Source organism: Pholcus phalangioides, unplaced genomic scaffold (genome assembly GCF_987345545.1).
Source record: "Pholcus phalangioides strain wild (caught in Gottingen) unplaced genomic scaffold, Ppha-v1.0 ptg000029l_1, whole genome shotgun sequence".
Classification (NCBI taxonomy): Eukaryota; Metazoa; Arthropoda; class Arachnida; order Araneae; family Pholcidae; genus Pholcus; species Pholcus phalangioides.
In genome coordinates, this window is record NW_028301619.1 from 1,857,610 (window position 1) to 1,874,377 (window position 16,768).

General features: G+C 35.7%; 1 protein-coding gene and 1 long non-coding RNA gene across 2 annotated transcripts in view; both read right to left on the minus strand.

Annotated features, from left to right (window-relative positions):
• Positions 1 to 16,403, minus strand: part of LOC149067566 (uncharacterized) — a 100,082-nt gene extending 83,679 nt beyond the window's left edge. Inside the window, exon 1 of the long non-coding RNA XR_016195333.1 lies at positions 16,250 to 16,403. This is a non-coding gene — a long non-coding RNA (uncharacterized LOC149067566). The remainder of the gene's footprint in view (positions 1 to 16,249) is intronic.
• LOC149067568 (uncharacterized) lies at positions 4,780 to 7,684 on the minus strand. Its single transcript, XM_089252508.1, has 2 exons — positions 7,389 to 7,684; positions 4,780 to 6,737 (listed from the first exon to the last, which is right to left on the minus strand). The coding sequence occupies exons 1-2, from the start codon at positions 7,497 to 7,499 to the stop codon at positions 6,537 to 6,539; spliced, it is 312 nt and encodes a 103-aa protein (XP_089108634.1). The 5' UTR covers positions 7,500 to 7,684; the 3' UTR covers positions 4,780 to 6,536.
• Positions 16,404 to 16,768: the final 365 nt, after the last annotated feature.

Consider the following 16,768-nt stretch of genomic DNA (forward strand, 5'->3'; position numbering starts at 1 on the left):
TCCCCTAATTGTGGCTCTGAATGTGTAAGGCCGAGCTATAAGAAAAAGACGAAATCATAACTTATTCCAATTTATACATTCCCACTCAAAGTTGAATAACGAAAGGCTATCTTTTATGGGGGAAATTTTTTCCCCATTCCGATAATTCCCTTTCAATTTCTCTTTTTCGATTTTACAAACGGACATACTTCCCATTGATTTAACATTGCATACACGGGTCGAAAAAAAAGTCAAAAATAAAACTTTCAAAAAATAAAAAAAATTAGATAATCAGCGGTATTTGTGGCATCTACTCCGAAAAAATTAGAGTTTTGTGAATTAGAACTATGCAAAAAAAATTTATCAAGAAACAGTAATTTTACTTAGTGTCCCAACGGAGACGGTCGCGTGAGGAATCGGGCGTGTACCTGAACACCCGAGACCTTTTCGAGGTCTCTCTAGTTCTACTTATAACATAGAAGATATAATTTACTGTGTTTTCACTACTTTTACTTTCAGTGAATACGGAATTAATTTTCAGCAAGCAAGGAAAAAAAGTCATTTCTCTATTTAAATTTTAAGTTTCGTAAAGCATGTAAAACAAATGAAGGTGTACACATAAGAATTGCACTGCAATGCTATGTACTGATGAAAATGGTACAATAAATGTTCAACCTCAGAATCATCTAGAGAGGTAAATAATATCGAATGCCATCAAAAGAAAAGCGGAAGAAAATATCTTTGACAAACAATCAAAAATCATAAAAGAAATTCACGTCATTCCGAAAATATCAATGTGAAAGATTGGGAGTATATAAGAAAAAATGTGTATCGAGCAAGGCGAAAAAATCCACCCACGTTGCCAGAAAGCTTAGATGAAGTGCACGCTGCATTAGATAATCTTGGCGTAACATCATTTCGAGGTGAAAATTTGCAGCCATTTAATGACCGAGATCGTCACATTGTTTGTCTTGCAGCAAATTTGATCTATTCGAGAAAACAAAGTAAAATATTTGTCGACGGTACTTTTATTTACGGTCCAAACTTTTTTGTTAGCTATTCACTGTCCATGTTGTTGAGGAAGAGCGTTACTTCCCATTGGTATTTTTCTGCTCCCTGATAAAACCAGTCAAACTTATGTGAATTGCTTCAAAATGATTATTGAGTTATGCGGAAAAGATTTCATGCACCGCTCGAAGTTGTTGCTGACTTCTATACACAAAGCTGCGAAGTATGTATGGCCCAACTGTAACATCACTGGTTGTCGGTTCCATCTGACCCGAGCATGGTGCCGAAAAATTCAAGGATATGGCCTCAGTTTGGATTATAAAGATGCTAATTCTGAAAAATCTCAGTGGCTTCACTTGTATTTCGGCTTGCCATTTTTGAAAGATGAAGATGTTTCTGACGCTTTCGTAGAAAACCTCATGTTGGACCAATCTACAGCCAAAAACATTGAGAAATTCGCGGATTACATGACAGAGAATTACATATCGGAGGAATCAAAATTTCCGCCAGAAATATGGGCAAGTCCCTGTGTGACTTTAGAACGTGCCACGAATGCATGCGAATCGTTTCATTCTCGGTATAAGGACAGTTTTTCATCCCAATCCAAACATATTCTGATTTTTGAAAGTTATTTTAGATATTCATGTTTTGAAAAACGGTGGGCAAAATAGCAAAAGGTTTAAATCAAAAATATAAGAAACGGAAAGTTGTTGAAAATCTTCTCAAACAATACTATGACCGAAAAGAAATATCAAGGAAGCAATTCCTGACAGGTGTAGCTTTTCACTACAAAAAAGTGATAATTTTATTCTTAATTGAGCATTAATTTTTTTTATTATTATATCTGCAGCATTTTTCTCCCCTGAAATTTTCAAATAGAAATTTCCCGATACTGAAATGTAGGCCTGTAGCCACGATTCATATTTAAACACTTGTATAAAAATTGCATTGTACCTGTATTGCACATCGTGTTTTTCATGTTATAACTATTACGTTTAGAACAAAAAGTTATTTTATTATAAAGTTTACGTTTACAGAATACCTGTATAAGACTAATTTTCAGAAAATTGGACAAAAGGGACTTTTTTCAAAATATCACCATACCACTTCCACGGGGACGGAGAAAGAAAACAACTGTCACGGAAAATACGGGACATATGGTCACCCCATGCGGACTTATTTCTAAGCTATTTGTAAAATCACCCCTCCCAAGAGTGAGCTCTCTATATCCACCCCTGCATCTGCAACTCCCTAGAATACTTAAGTAGATATTTTCATTTACAAAGAACCTCATCAAACGGTGTAAATATAGGTGCACAAATCAATATCTCCAGCTCGCCGCGACGCCCTTGCAATAGATGGCGATGCTCCTAGGAGCCGTGACGCACACTTTGAGAAACACTGCTGTAGACTCATTGATGCCGTAATAACGGGAGTCCGCAGCAATGAAGCTAACCTTTGTCTATATTTTGAATTTTCCTTTCACGTTTATAGAAACATTTAAACGACAGACTTGAATTTTGAAGATATGGTGATATTTTCCATCAAAAAGAAATTTATATCAAAACGAGGAACACAAAATATGAAATGAAAAGTTTTCTCTTCTATGAATATTTAACATTATTACAGTATATTTTAATGCAGTTAATTTAAAAATCATCTACACCAGGGATGCGCAACATCCGGCCCGCGGACCAAATGCTTCCAGCCAAGGGCTTCCATCCGGCTGGCGAAAGGTATTCGGTAAGAGTGTAAATATATGTACACAAAACGCCATATATACTACTGAGACTGCCCATATCTCCTCGAAAAAAATTACTTTATATCGAGAAGATAGTAGAGTTCGCGGAAAAAAATAGTTCGACAAATATGCGAGAGATTTATACGACTATAATTTATTATGATCATTATAGTAATATAATTTATAAGTTACATAAGTGATCTTAATCCTTGATTTCAATAGAGAATAAAAATTCATGCAATTTCATAAAAAAAAAAAAAAAAAAAAAAAACCACACAGGACATTTCATGTAGAGTCGGGATAGCTAAAGTTACGGTAATGTCCAGTAAAATAAAAAAAAAATTAGCAGGGTGTGGGATTTGTATCTTCAATATTTAATCTTTATAAATTTTTTTTAAATCTTTATCTACCTTTTAGTTTTTTTTTGTGGCAAAAATTGCGTTTTGCTTATATGCACTAATCCTGTCTCTATAGACTGAGTGACACCCCCAATCAGCAGTTGGTAACTTTCCTCCTCCTCCTCCCGTCACCCACAAGGATTAAAATCAGACTGGGCGCAATCGACCTGTTGGGGCAATACATTGGAAGTCGAAACACTCCCATTTTCGGCGCAATCGACCGAGCCCCGGCAATACCTTCTAGAGCAGAAGGCCTGACCAATACCTTCTAGAGCAGAAGGCCTGACCCCGAGATTCGTGACGTCATCGAATTCCGTCCTAGAATCGTCTTCCCTGTAAGATCGTTTTCCAGCAGCACCACACACTGTAGCGCCGTTATATATATTTTTTTTTGACCCACCCCGCTGTAATAGATATTTTTTTATAAAAAAAAGGTTGAATTACCTAAGAATTTAGCACTCGAATGGACGAGTTTATACTTATAATTCAACATTATTTTCAAGTATCAATTAGAGCCAGAGTTTTTACGAAAACTTGACAATATTTGAATTACCATTTGACATCAAAATTTCCCCAAGAGAATTTTTCGGAATTTCATTTCTGTTGATTTTAACCAAAAAAATATCCATTGAATACCAAAATTCAAGTATATGTAAAATATCCTTTATTTTTCATTAAGATAGACATATGCAATATTCACTATATATTTTGTCATTTAAAAAATATATACAGTATATACAAACTTTTCACGTAATGTGTATTTTATTGAAAGGAAGAAAAAAGAACGAATGAACAAATATGCTTTGCTCCTTCCAGAAAATTTCAATGAAAACTATGGATTAGATATAGATTGTATGATTCTCATTCGTACACAAATTCATAACATTCAAGTAGTAAAAATCCATTTCAAAAATAGTTTTTTTCTTCAATATATGTCACCAGTTTCTTCTTTGCATAAAATTGTTTTATTATTTATAACTTCTCTTAAACATTCATTTTTATTCGAAGATTCTTTAGAAATAAGCCAGAAAAAAAAACAAACCAAGAATACGTAGATTAATTTTGAGGTTTGTTATGAAGCAAAGTGTGATCTATGTTCAAGATTATAAATATCATCAGGTTCATATTTTATTTAGGCTGGGGAGAAAAAATTCTATCCAATGTTTTTCACTACACACATGGAATTACACAAGAAATAAAACTTGCTAGAATTGAAAAACAATCTTTAATTGAACATTTGCATTAAACATGAATTCAACATCATTTTTCAGTTTCTCAGTCACAACGTCATTATATAGAACATAACTAACAACTACAGGAGTTGACACGACAAACCCCTTTAACCAAATTTCGTATGATTATGAAACTTCCATCTTCACACATAACAGATAACCATCACACATAAACACATTTCTTTTTCAGTACTTAAATGCTCAGAGTGGAAAGAGTATCTAAGTTTTTTCATGAAAGCATGTGAGCAATATATATATATATTCAGAACTTGATGGCAATTTTCTGTGAACGACTAAAATCATAACCACCATCATTTATGTATAACTTTTTTTAAAAAAAAAAAGGGAGGTGTAAAATGTACCAGTAATGAGACACTTATTTCAAAGATTTAAAAATAAAAAAATGAATTTAAAGGTGAATTTGAAATTTTGAGCTGATAATGATGGATAAATGTTTGACTGATATTGAAAAGTAATTGAGTAAATATTATTTCAAGTTTCGGAGCTAATTAATTAAATGTTAAGTGGCCCATTACTTATACATTTACCGAACTTGATCAAAACAATCAAGTTTCCTCTTTGCACATTTTTCATTCCTAATTTTCCCTTTTTTCTTTGTCACCAAATCATTTTTATTCATACACAGATTTTTGAGTAAAATATTAGATGAAATCCATAAAAAATTTTTGAGCAATATCAGCTTCCCTGTGACAACTACAACATTCATATACATTTCCTAAAATTTCAAACTCTTCCAAGGTGGTAAAAGCTGTGTTTACAAGAACTTCTCTATGCTTACTCTGATTATTATATATCATTTATTACTATATATGATATGATTATTACTATGATTATCTGATTACTGTGATAAATTCAGCAGTATCAGTAAAATGAGAGATATTTCTGTCTGGACCCAATATATTTAAAGCCTCGCAAACAAACTAATTGAAGACTGAGTACAAGTTTGATGTTTGTCTCTCTAAATTAAAAGGTCTGAGATTTTCATGTTAGCCCTCTTGCATATGAGACAACATTTGCAGAGTCTGTCATACAGTTGTTTCACTGATGCAAAAGATGCTGTACAAAAATTGTCAACTGAAACATCAAAGTTCAGGTAAAAATAGCACTTGCCATCATTTCTTTGATTCAACCAGTTATTTCTGATATTTTTTAACAAATACACACTATAACAAAAAATAGTGGTCTCGATGGACACCGAGGCTGGGGATACATATATAAATTCTTATGTGGCTTTGTGAACAAGCTCATTGCTTTTCTATTGATAGCATTGTTATCAGTGACAACACCAATAACTGTGAAACCAATATTTTCTAAACCTAAAATAACTTAGGATAACATTACGTAACAATACGTGATTTATCTTGAACACAGGTAAAATATGCACAACTTCTTTAAAAGGGGACATTAGGCTGGAAACTATAAACACAAAAGCACTCTTCGCAGCTTCTTCTGTGTTGAAGGCCATGCCAACAACAGAACCTCCCTTATAATCAAAATAAGGTTTTATGTAAATTTCGTCAACAAGAAAAATAACTTTATCTGCATCAGAAATATATTTTGCTCTGACTTTTATGTACATCAAGAAATTTTGACTCACCTCCTCGGTTGGTGAAACTGGTAGTCGCTGACTAATTTTCCTCAAAGTTGATGGATGAGGCAGTATTATTTTATTGCTAGATCTTATAAATTTGTACACTTGTGGCGAAATTGAATGTAACAGAGTAGCAAATATATGATGTCATTAGAGTATTTAAAGTTGTTTTTTGCACAACGACTAATCTTAATTTGTTCCTCTATAAAATTTATCACATAGGATTCATACTTTTAAGTGTGTCTAATATATCAATTAAGTCATTGAAATTTGTGAACTTATATGGGAGGGTAAATTTTGTAATTCTTTTCAATGCAATACTTTTTAGATAAACAGAAACATTAAGATTACTTACAACCACTGAATGCGAAATCTGTGGGTATGGTTGTATATCCAAATGATAAACACAAAATTTTTCACTGATTCGACACTTCATAAAAATTGTCAAGACCAAATGTTTCAACACATCACTGTAGATCTTCCATACTGCTGATTTGTCTCTGCTGAGAAAATGTTGCTGCATCAGTCACACTTTCCTCAAGGGCCGTTTTTAAGCGTTCATTCTTTCAGTGTTTTTTGTAGTTTGGAGATAACCTTCGTTTAATAGGAAGTGTCATAGAAGTTGATGGATATCCTTCGAAGAGGCACGGCACAGCGTTCTTTCTTCTCTTAATTATCAACGGAGCTGTTAAAGTATTACCACTGTTTCTGTCAAAAGCTGAAGATTCTGTTAACAAATCCATGGCCAGAAAATGCAGTTCACATACCTAGACATAAAATAAGCATAATCAGACTGATGGCTATTGGTAATAACATGAAATTAATTTAGTCTCTGACCATTACTTGTTCTCCATAAGAGATGGGACAAATAATCTGCTGCTAAATTATATATAATATACTATTATTATAACTAGTTAAATACTAGTTCATAAATTATATGGTGCATTACTAGTTAGGAGTAAATAATGATTTACATTTCCTTGATTGGATATGAAATTGTAATTAATTAAAAACAAAAATCATTTGGTAATATTAATGTACTATGATGTATCATTGTCAAATTTTGTCAGTATCATGGCAATATCTCCCAATTACCAGTTTTACAATATCTATTGAAATAAAAAAATTCCATACTTAAAATTCAATATTTAAAATTACCAATAATTTCATTTCTTAATTAAAAACACTAATTTCATTTACAATTGTGATTAATTTTAAGGAAATTAATATTCGGCCACGAAATATTTGCTATCTGGCCAAAACATTATCTGAATATTTGGTACTCGGTTATTCCGCCGAATCACTATTTGTCCCATCTCTTCTTAATATCGGAGTTGATTTTTTTGCATTCCGTTGTTTTTTTCTTTAATTTTTCTTAAAGAATAAAACAATATAATGTTTACGAAATGAGCACTTACACTACTGCGATCATTCGGTACGAAGTCCTTTCTTTGGATGGAATTCAACCACTTCTTCTTCAGATCTTCACATTTCGGAAAATAAAATACAGATACTTTTGGGTCAGACATATTTCTATAAAAAAATATCTAATCGACGACCACGTGCCTTCGTTAATGGCGATTTCTTGGGAGAAGCAGAGCGTGGATCGGGGGAGAATGCCGAGAAGAAGAAATTCTCTTTCTCGTTTAAGCCGGAGTGTGGTGACGTCACAGCATCGAAAATATCTCGGGCGAAGGCCTTCTCTCTAGAAGGTATTGGCCCCGGACGGAGTGTATGGAAAAGCATTCCCCACCCCTGCTGTATTGTTTGAGTCTCATGAAGACTGATACTCAAAAATCGGAAAAGAAAAAAAAATACAATTAAAAATACTAGTTTCGAGGGGAGCGGAGGACCCCAGAGACACGTTCCCCTTCTTTTGGGCATTGCAACAAAACAAAGGATTTCCAGTGTGATAAGGATTTTCTAAGAGGAGAGGGATCCTCTAAATTCTTAGAATTTACAATTGGGACTGGAAGCCTTTGTCCAGGAACTCTAGGAGGGTTTTTCATCTTTCCCCTTGTATGATTTTTTGGCTGAAAAATTAAAATAATATGTACCATAATAGTGAAATAAACAAATTAGTTATTCGTGGAAATGCTTTGAAAAATGAAAGGGTGATGAATATATTCTCGCGGCCCGGTACGATTGATGTCACGGCCCGGCGGTTGAGAAACACCGACATAAGCGACCAGCGGCACTGTTGAATAGCACTCGAGTGACCCCTTGCACAGTTCCAGGTCACTTGAGTGCATGGGCAGTGATACGGAGGGAGCAATGCCCCCCCCCCCCCGCGTCAAAGGTGGAGTCGTCTGATCTAATGTATATGTGTATATAAGAATTGACATATTGACATAATCATCATTGCGCTCCCCCCAGACTTTGAAGTCTGTCTCCGCCTATGCTTGAGTGACCCGCAGCATATTTACAGATCAATGCAGCACAGTTTTAGACTATTTAAGCTACCTGCGATCCAGTTCCAGATCACTCACGCGGCACATCTACAAATCACTCGAGGAACCTGTGTGCCGATGTTACAGATCACTTTACTAAGCAAAGCAGCCCGTGACATGTTTTCAAGTTTTCAAATCAGCGAAGTGGCCCGCACTCTCTTTTTTAAAAGTTGGAAAAAATCCTTATACTCTATAACAGCAATATATTTAAAGCATGGAAAAAACAAAATATAGTGAAACCTCGATATAACGATACTCACTGGACCAAGAAAAAATATTGTTGTAGAGAAATTATCGTTATATCGAGAGGCAGCAGTTTAACATTAGTTGAGACATTTTTAAACAAGACTTGAAAAATATCGTTGTAAAACAGTGTTTCTCAACCGCCGCGTCGGGCCCCGACATCAGTCAAAACCGGGCAGTAAGTGGTTCACCGTTTCATTTTAAACCATTTCACATCAATCGTGTGTATGACCGGGCCTTCCACTCACAAAAACGAAACCAACCGGGCCATGGGCTTCCAAAGGTTGAAAAACACTGTTTTAGAGGAATTTATCGTTGTAGCAGCGACGTTTCACTATGTAACAAGGTCCTAGGCTAGATCCCTCTCACTCTCCATGCAGGGTCTGTTCCTCACGAGTTCGAGGTCTTTGCAAAAGTCTTTTTCGGGGCCTTCTTATATATAGCGTTCTTTGAGGCAGAGGCAAGCGCAGGGGGAGAGGAACGTGAAGGGTCTGTCCCCCCCCCCCCCACGCAGAAAAATTAAAAATTTGTATTTATTTATTTAAATACAAACTACAGGCAAAAGCCCAGTTACAGTTTGCATATATGAATACAAGAAAAACATAAATATACAAAATTCAAAGTTTAAAAATATACATCATCAATATTATTGCATCTCAGAAATCGGTACAATGGAGAATTTTTCAAAATATCAGAACGATATGGAGGAACATAAAAAAGATTACGACATATCTAAGATTGATTCGTGGGCAATAAAAAGTAATAAGGTTTAGAATATCAGGTGCATCAATATCAGAGTGAATAATTTTTACAAAAAACCTAGTAAGGGCCCTGAGACGGCGAGTTTCAAGGGAATCATAACAGAACGATGAGTATTTCGTTTGATAAGTAGTGATTATATGACTGATGTTTCTTAAAATATACATAGCGTAAAAACCTGTTTTGAACACGTTCAATTTTAACTATATTAAATAAGCAATGTGGATTCCAAATTATGCTACAGTATTCCAAAACAGATCGAACATAGGAACTGAAAAGTAACAAAATAGTTTCAACATTGTGAAAAAGCTTACTATTACGAATTATAAAACCAAGACTTCTGGATGCTTTAGACACTATATAATTAATATGTTGGTTAAACGAAAAAGAACTGTGAAATATAACACCTAAATCCTTCACGCAATCAACCCTTAGAAGTAATTGACCATCAATACTGTAATTGTATATAAGTGGAGAATGCCTCCTACTTTAGGTAATACATTTACACTTATCAATGTTTAAATACAACTTATTATGTACACACCATAAATTCAGTTTGTTAATAGATTCTTGTAATTTAGCAGCGTCATCAGCATTATTAATAACATGAAAAATTTTTACATCATCAGCAAACATTAAGCATTTAGTACCGATACAATCAGGTAAATCATTTATAAATAAAATAAAAAGTAAGGGACCCAAAATCGACCCCTGGGGAACACCAGAAAAACATGCATAACAAGAGGAATTACAACCATTGAAAATTACTCTCCGAGATCTCCCAGTAAGGTATGACTCAATCCACTTGAGCAGATGTCCAGAAAAGCCCCAACCCCTGACCTTCTGAAGAAGAATATGATTGATTGAACCGAAAGCCTTTGAGAAATCAGTATAAACAACATCAATTTGCTGCTTATTATCTATAGTTTGAGCTACATCTTGAGAAAATTCGACTAAATTAGTTAATGAAGATCTCTTAGAAATAAAACCATGTTGACAACTAGAAAACCAGGAACGAACGTGGCCATAAATTCTTCCATGAATGAAGTTCAAATAGTTCACAAATAAAATTCATTTTAACTATAGGTCGGTAATTTGAAACATCAGATTTATCACCACTTTTGAAGACAGGCAACACTGAGCAAGTCTTCCAAATTGAAGGAAAGACACCAGAACTAATAGAGATATTAAAAATGATAGACAGAGGACCAGCTAAATATGAGCCACAACCCTTAACTATGTAAGGGGGAATACCATCATCGGCTTGGCCTTTACGACTTTTGAGTTTTTTTATAGCAGATAAAACATCCTGTTCAGTAATGGAACCAAAAAAACAACTATTCGCAAAATCATAACTTGGTAGTTCAGACGCAAACAAGTTGTTGGAGCTACGAACAACTGAACTAAAAAAAATCTTTAAAAAATTCAGCGATAACAGGAAAATCAGAAGATGATCTGTCACAATAAGACATGACACTGGGAAAGCAATTACGGGATCTTAAATTTCGGCAGAAAGACCAAAATTTACGAGGGTTGTGATTAATATCATTTTCAAGTGAAGAAATATAATCATTATACTGAAGACGTATTTTACGCTTAATTTCAGCCCTGACACTGTGCAGATCATTAACAAATTCAGAGTGACCATTCCGATATGAATTAAGAAGCCTATTCTTTCTTTTGATCAAACCAACAATATCAGAGGAGAACCATGGTGGGAATTTACTTTTTTTCGTCCTGAACTTAGGAATACACTTATTAAATATGTCATAAATCACACCGTAAAATACATCCAAGGCTTCATCAACATTGGAAAATGTTAACAAAAAATTCAAATTCACCGAACGTAACAGATCAGTTAAAGCAAAAAAATCAGCTTTCTTGAAATTATAACTCAAATCAAAATTAGAATTGACTGCAATACGTTTAGACAAAGTTAAATAAATTGAAGTCTCTAATGCTGGTTGATACGGATCTTCAGATACTAGAGGATCCCTTGCTTTATGAAGATCAAACCGAAAGCAATTTTCATCAACCAGTACAAGATCTAAGATTTGACCATAACAATTTGCAACATTATTTAATTGGATAAACGAATGGCCCAAAACAAAATCAGTTCAGATGTAACAGTTGAGGAAGAACTAATATTAGTAAGCGATTGCCAATCGATCGAAGACACATTAAAATCACCAAAAATTAAATATCAGAATTAGACAAAATATCAATTGTACTGTAAAATTCATTATACAATGAATGACTAGACGACGGTGGAAAATAGATAACACATATATGAACGCTAAAAAATTGAGAAAGTTTAATTGTTAATACAAGATATACAGAAGACTGGATGTTGTGAAGATATTTATTATTTGAGATGAGTTTTTTTCCTTCCTTAAAAAATTAACATCTCAAATAATAAATATCTTCACAACATCCAGTCTTCTGTATATCTTGTATTAACAAGTGGAGAGCGACATTCATGTCATAGTTTAATTGTTACCCAAATGTTTTCATTGGAAGTTTCAGCAGCCGAACACCTAGCTGACAAAAAACTATTCTTGATAGCAAGAAGCACACCACCTCCTCTTAACCTATGAGAGTCACTACGATCACGTCTAAAAACTATATTTCTGTCATCGAATAATTCATCACTACATATATCATTAACAACCCATGTTTCCGTTAAACATATTACATCATAGTTACAGGAAAGAACCGAAGTAAAAAAATCATGGGTTTTGGTTCGAAGACCTCGAACATTTTTGGTAATAAACAAATAGCCGATCTTTAGTAGAGACATGAGAGTTCAGTTTAACAGGCAGTCATTGCTCCGATTGTACTGCATGATCTGTATCACCAAAGGAGACCGGAATGTCAGCCGCGTTAACGGCTGCATTAGGTGTGGACAGATTTGACTTCTCATTTGACGTTGCTGGATTCGATCGAACATCAATGACAGCCGAGTTCACAGCTGCATCAGTTATGGGCTGATCTGTCTTCTCGCTAGGCATTGAGGGATTTGGTCGAATATCACTGACCCTACGTCGGGATGGGTAGAAACGACGCACCACAACACCCATTGGCCAGAAAACTGTCTGGAAGAAGATTTGCACCTACATTAGCTGGTACCGCTAACTTAAAAGATGAATATGAAGCCGAGCTCAGCCGTTCAGTCACTCACCGAAACATTTTCAGCCTTCATGAAGTTAATCACGTCATCAACAGAAGTGTTCTTGTCGCATCTTCCAATATAAATCAAAGTATCCTAATGTAATTAGGGATTGACAGACCCGCGGACAAAAGATAGCTTTCGGTTCTCGAACCTTTCATCACATTCCTCTTGCGGCGTTTTCTATTCACCTCAGTGAATGGGGCATCATTATCACCACCACCTCGAGCGATGACATTGGTTGTGGATTGACCTGATGGCGATGATAGTTGCTTGACTTCAGTGGATACGGAACTCGGAACTTTATATTTTTGTAAAAAATTAAAATGAGAATATGCCAATTTTTGGGCCCCCGAAAATTCGTGGATCGTGGGCAGGCGCCCCTTTTTCCATGCGAGAAACGGGCATTGTGTCCATGTGAGTCATCTACACTTTTGCGAGCCCCAAGACTAAGATTTTCGGAGGCCCCCCCTGCATTATGATAATTCAATGTATGATAATTGCAATGTTGTTTCTTGATAATGAATTGACCACCACGGGCCCTTTTCAAAAATAATCAAGTACATTATATAAAAATGAGCCAATTCTTTTTTCGTTGAAGCTCATGGACCTCTGAAATCTATCCAAAGGGTCTCCCAACAAAGGTAGGGCTGACAGGGCTCCGGTCTGAGGGGCTGGAGTGATTTTTTTTCCACGCAAAATTTCAATATAGAGAAGCCCGCGAAAATATAGTCTTGGGGCCTCGTCGAAGATCCCAGTTGCAGGATTTGGGGCCATGGGTCCCACAGTCAAAATTTTACTCGCGCTAAATTCCCAAAATCAATACATTCTATTTACTGGAAATTCGCTATTTCACCTCTACAAATATTTTAGCAGGAGTTGAACTTTCTAATCACGTGATCAAGTAGCAATGTCTCATACGTGGTGCGTTCATGGGCCCCCACGAAAGGTCGGGCTGACAAGGCTCCAGTCCTGAGGCCAGGCAGTGCAGTCTTGTGGCACGGCCCGGGGGCTTCAAGTAAAGAGTGAAGCCCTCACAAATTGGGGTATAGTTGAAATATTCGAGGACCATACATGTAAATTTGCCTGATAGGGCCTCAGAAAAATCCCTTGGCCCGGGGGACCATGGTGCTCTTAAGACGGCCCCGAGGCCAGGGACAATATTCATCTTTTTTCTCGCGGTATGAATTCACTATAGAAAAGCCTGTAAAAAGTCTGATCTGGGGCCCTGCTCCAGGATGTGGGAAGCCACGAGTGTGTTTGATATGAAAAAAAAAAATTATATATTCTTCGCATCAGATTAATTTTCACTAATGATAATTTCATAGTCTATAAACTGGAGCGGTATCAATACGTGGGCCCATCCAGGTGAGGCTCTGTTACGTCAGGTGCATAGGGTACCCGTTATGAGATATATATACGACTGCGTTTCTCAACCTTTCTAAAAATAAGGACCAGTAAAATGTCTGAAACAATTTGATGGACCACTTGTGTCCCGTATTACGGGGCGTTCTTGTAATTTTCGTTGACAATAAGTCATGGGCGGAGATACGGGGGGGGGGCATTGCAACCCCCAGCGTCAAAGGTGGAGTCGACTGATCTAATGTATATATGTATATACGAATTGATATCATCATCTTGCCGCCCCCCCCCAGACTTCCAAGTCTATTCCGCCTATGCAATAAGTACGGCAAAACGTCCTAAATGTCACGGTACCGTCGAAAATCGTTTAATCAAATAAAAAAAAAAAATCGGAAAAACGAAAATCTTAATACATTTGTCCCGTTTTTTAAATGATACTTATTTGAACTTATGTTTGTTAAAGTCGTGAATACACACACACAGCGTTTTGACAATATAAATTTCTTTTGGTAATTATAGCAAAAATTATAAATATTCATCTTACATATTTGTCAGGTTTGATGTTTCGTCGTTAGTTTTTTGGAAATTTTAATTAGGATTGGTGATAGAGCCTGCTCCTGACAATGTTTTTCACGACAATTGGCAATTATGGATCATTACAGTAGAATTCCGTTATAACGAACTCCAAGAGACCGGAGAAATCACTTTGTTATAACAAAATTTCGTTATAAAGGAATTCCAGATTTTTACATTATTCCTATGCAAACATATCTTGGGGGATTAGAAAAAGTTTTGGTTAAAACGAGAGATTTTCGCTATAACGGTATTCGTTAAAACGGGAATCGACCGTATTTAAAATCTCATTTGAACGAATTTAATTTTTCTCAATGAGATATGGTTATCAGATCATCAAGATCATTTTTTTTTAATATATTTTCCGTGAAATCCATTTTTGTTTACGGCAATTTGTAGCAGCACCCTTCAGTAATTTTAGCCGCAACTATAGCAAATTGCCTTAAAAGCAATAAATTGAAATTTTCGGCACAATTTACTGATAACCCGTATTTAGGATCGCAATTTCCTGCAGTCTTCTCAATGCTTTATGGTGAAGTCTTAAGATATTAGTAATAATTATATGGGTTCAAATAAAATATCAATTACAACGGGTGAATAATTTTATGAAGTCTGCCTGCGGACCACAGGTTGAGAAACGTCGAGATATGGTATAGTACTATAATTTTTTGAGAGTGAATATGCATAAATACAGGGCTGGGACAAATCGAGAAAATATTCAGGTGCCAGCCCAATTTCTTAGTAGCCAACCATGGTATTATGCTCTAGAAAAACGATCCTAAAAAAAAATTTACTTTTTCTCCCGTTAAAAGAACGCAATCAGAAAATTTTGTATATGCTTCAATTTATAAATTTACTACAATTTAGCAATCACATTTAAAAAATTTTAGGCGCCAATATCGATTTTCTAGTTGCCCTGGCGACTAGGATTTGTCCAGCTCTGCATAAATATAATTAATTGAATTAATTTTAAACAAATTTCTTTTCTGAAAAATTGAGTTTTCTGAATGTTATGCCGAAACGAATATTCGGAAAGAAAAATTATCGTATATGTGATCGAAATACACGATAAATTTGATGGTACATATTTAAAATGCTAATTTTCAATCCAAACATCAATCAATGCATTTATAGTACACGTAAGCAGTGCCGTCTTAACACATGGGCTCACCCGGCCGGGGGGGGCTCGCAGTGATGAGATCTGATTGAATATTTGAATTTTAAGCATGTAAATTGGTAAGTAATCATTTATATATATCCAGCCTGAGAAAAACTAATTTGAACGGGGGCTCCCGGGGCCAAGTGATTTTTCCGAGGTCCTACCAGGCAAAATTCTTGAAAATCTCAACCAGATCTCATTTTTGTGAGGCCCCCGGGCCATGCCTTAAGACAGCGGTTCTCAACCTTTTTTTGACTTTCGGAGCCCTTTTTCAGTATATAATTTTTATGGCGGAGCCCTGTTTGACTCGAGGAGCTTTTTTTGTATATAATTTTTATTCCGGAACCCAGGACTCCGCGAAGCACCGGTTGAGAACCGCTGCCTTAAGACGACACTTCATGTAAGCTCAACAGGAAACAACAACGTTCTGCATCGTAGCAGGCAAGTGTCTATAACTACTCTAAAATAAAGTACTTTATATACACAGTTTGAATTCCAATCAAATTAATGCAAAATAATATTAAACTCAGTGAGCGATTTATGAAACGTGAAAATTTTTCTTACCCCTAAACAATCCGGGAAAGCACGAGTACACGCTCCGTACTTAATCCGCCATCTTTTCTCGTTGTTTGTTGACAAAATAAGCAATACATACGCAGAGGCAAAGGAAAACGCATGTTTTATTGTACTGTACTGTTGGTACTCTGTGACGTCGACTGAAGCTCCTCCTCTAAAGTTAAATTATGCAGTGTGGAGAAGCTCCTCCCTTAATGGCTTTTTTATGAGGGATTTTTTTCTTTGCGTACATTCAATGGAGTACAGTGCACGCACACAGTACTAATACCCGTGGGTTCTCGAATCCGCTCGAAAGTTACTCATAATGCAGCGCTTTGGGGGTTCTTAACCTTTTTTTTTTTTTTGCCGCGACCCATCGGCTATTTTTAATTTAAAACTTCATGTGTTAAAACACACATTTCTGATGAACAAAATATTTAGTTTTCGAAGCTATAGTCGAACTTATTCCATAGTTTTGTAACAGGCCGGCCAACAGGGTCTGAGCCCAGGGAACTGAATCAAACGGGG

Excerpts from the sequence above, each read along its gene's own strand:
- LOC149067568 (XM_089252508.1), bottom strand. The coding sequence starts at position 7,499 with ATGTCTGACCCAAAAGTATCTGTATTTTATTTTCCGAAATGTGAAGAT. Across the intron at positions 6,738-7,388 it reads TACCGAATGATCGCAGTAGT|GTATGTGAACTGCATTTTCT; the intron begins GTAAGTGCTCAT and ends TTTTATGTCTAG.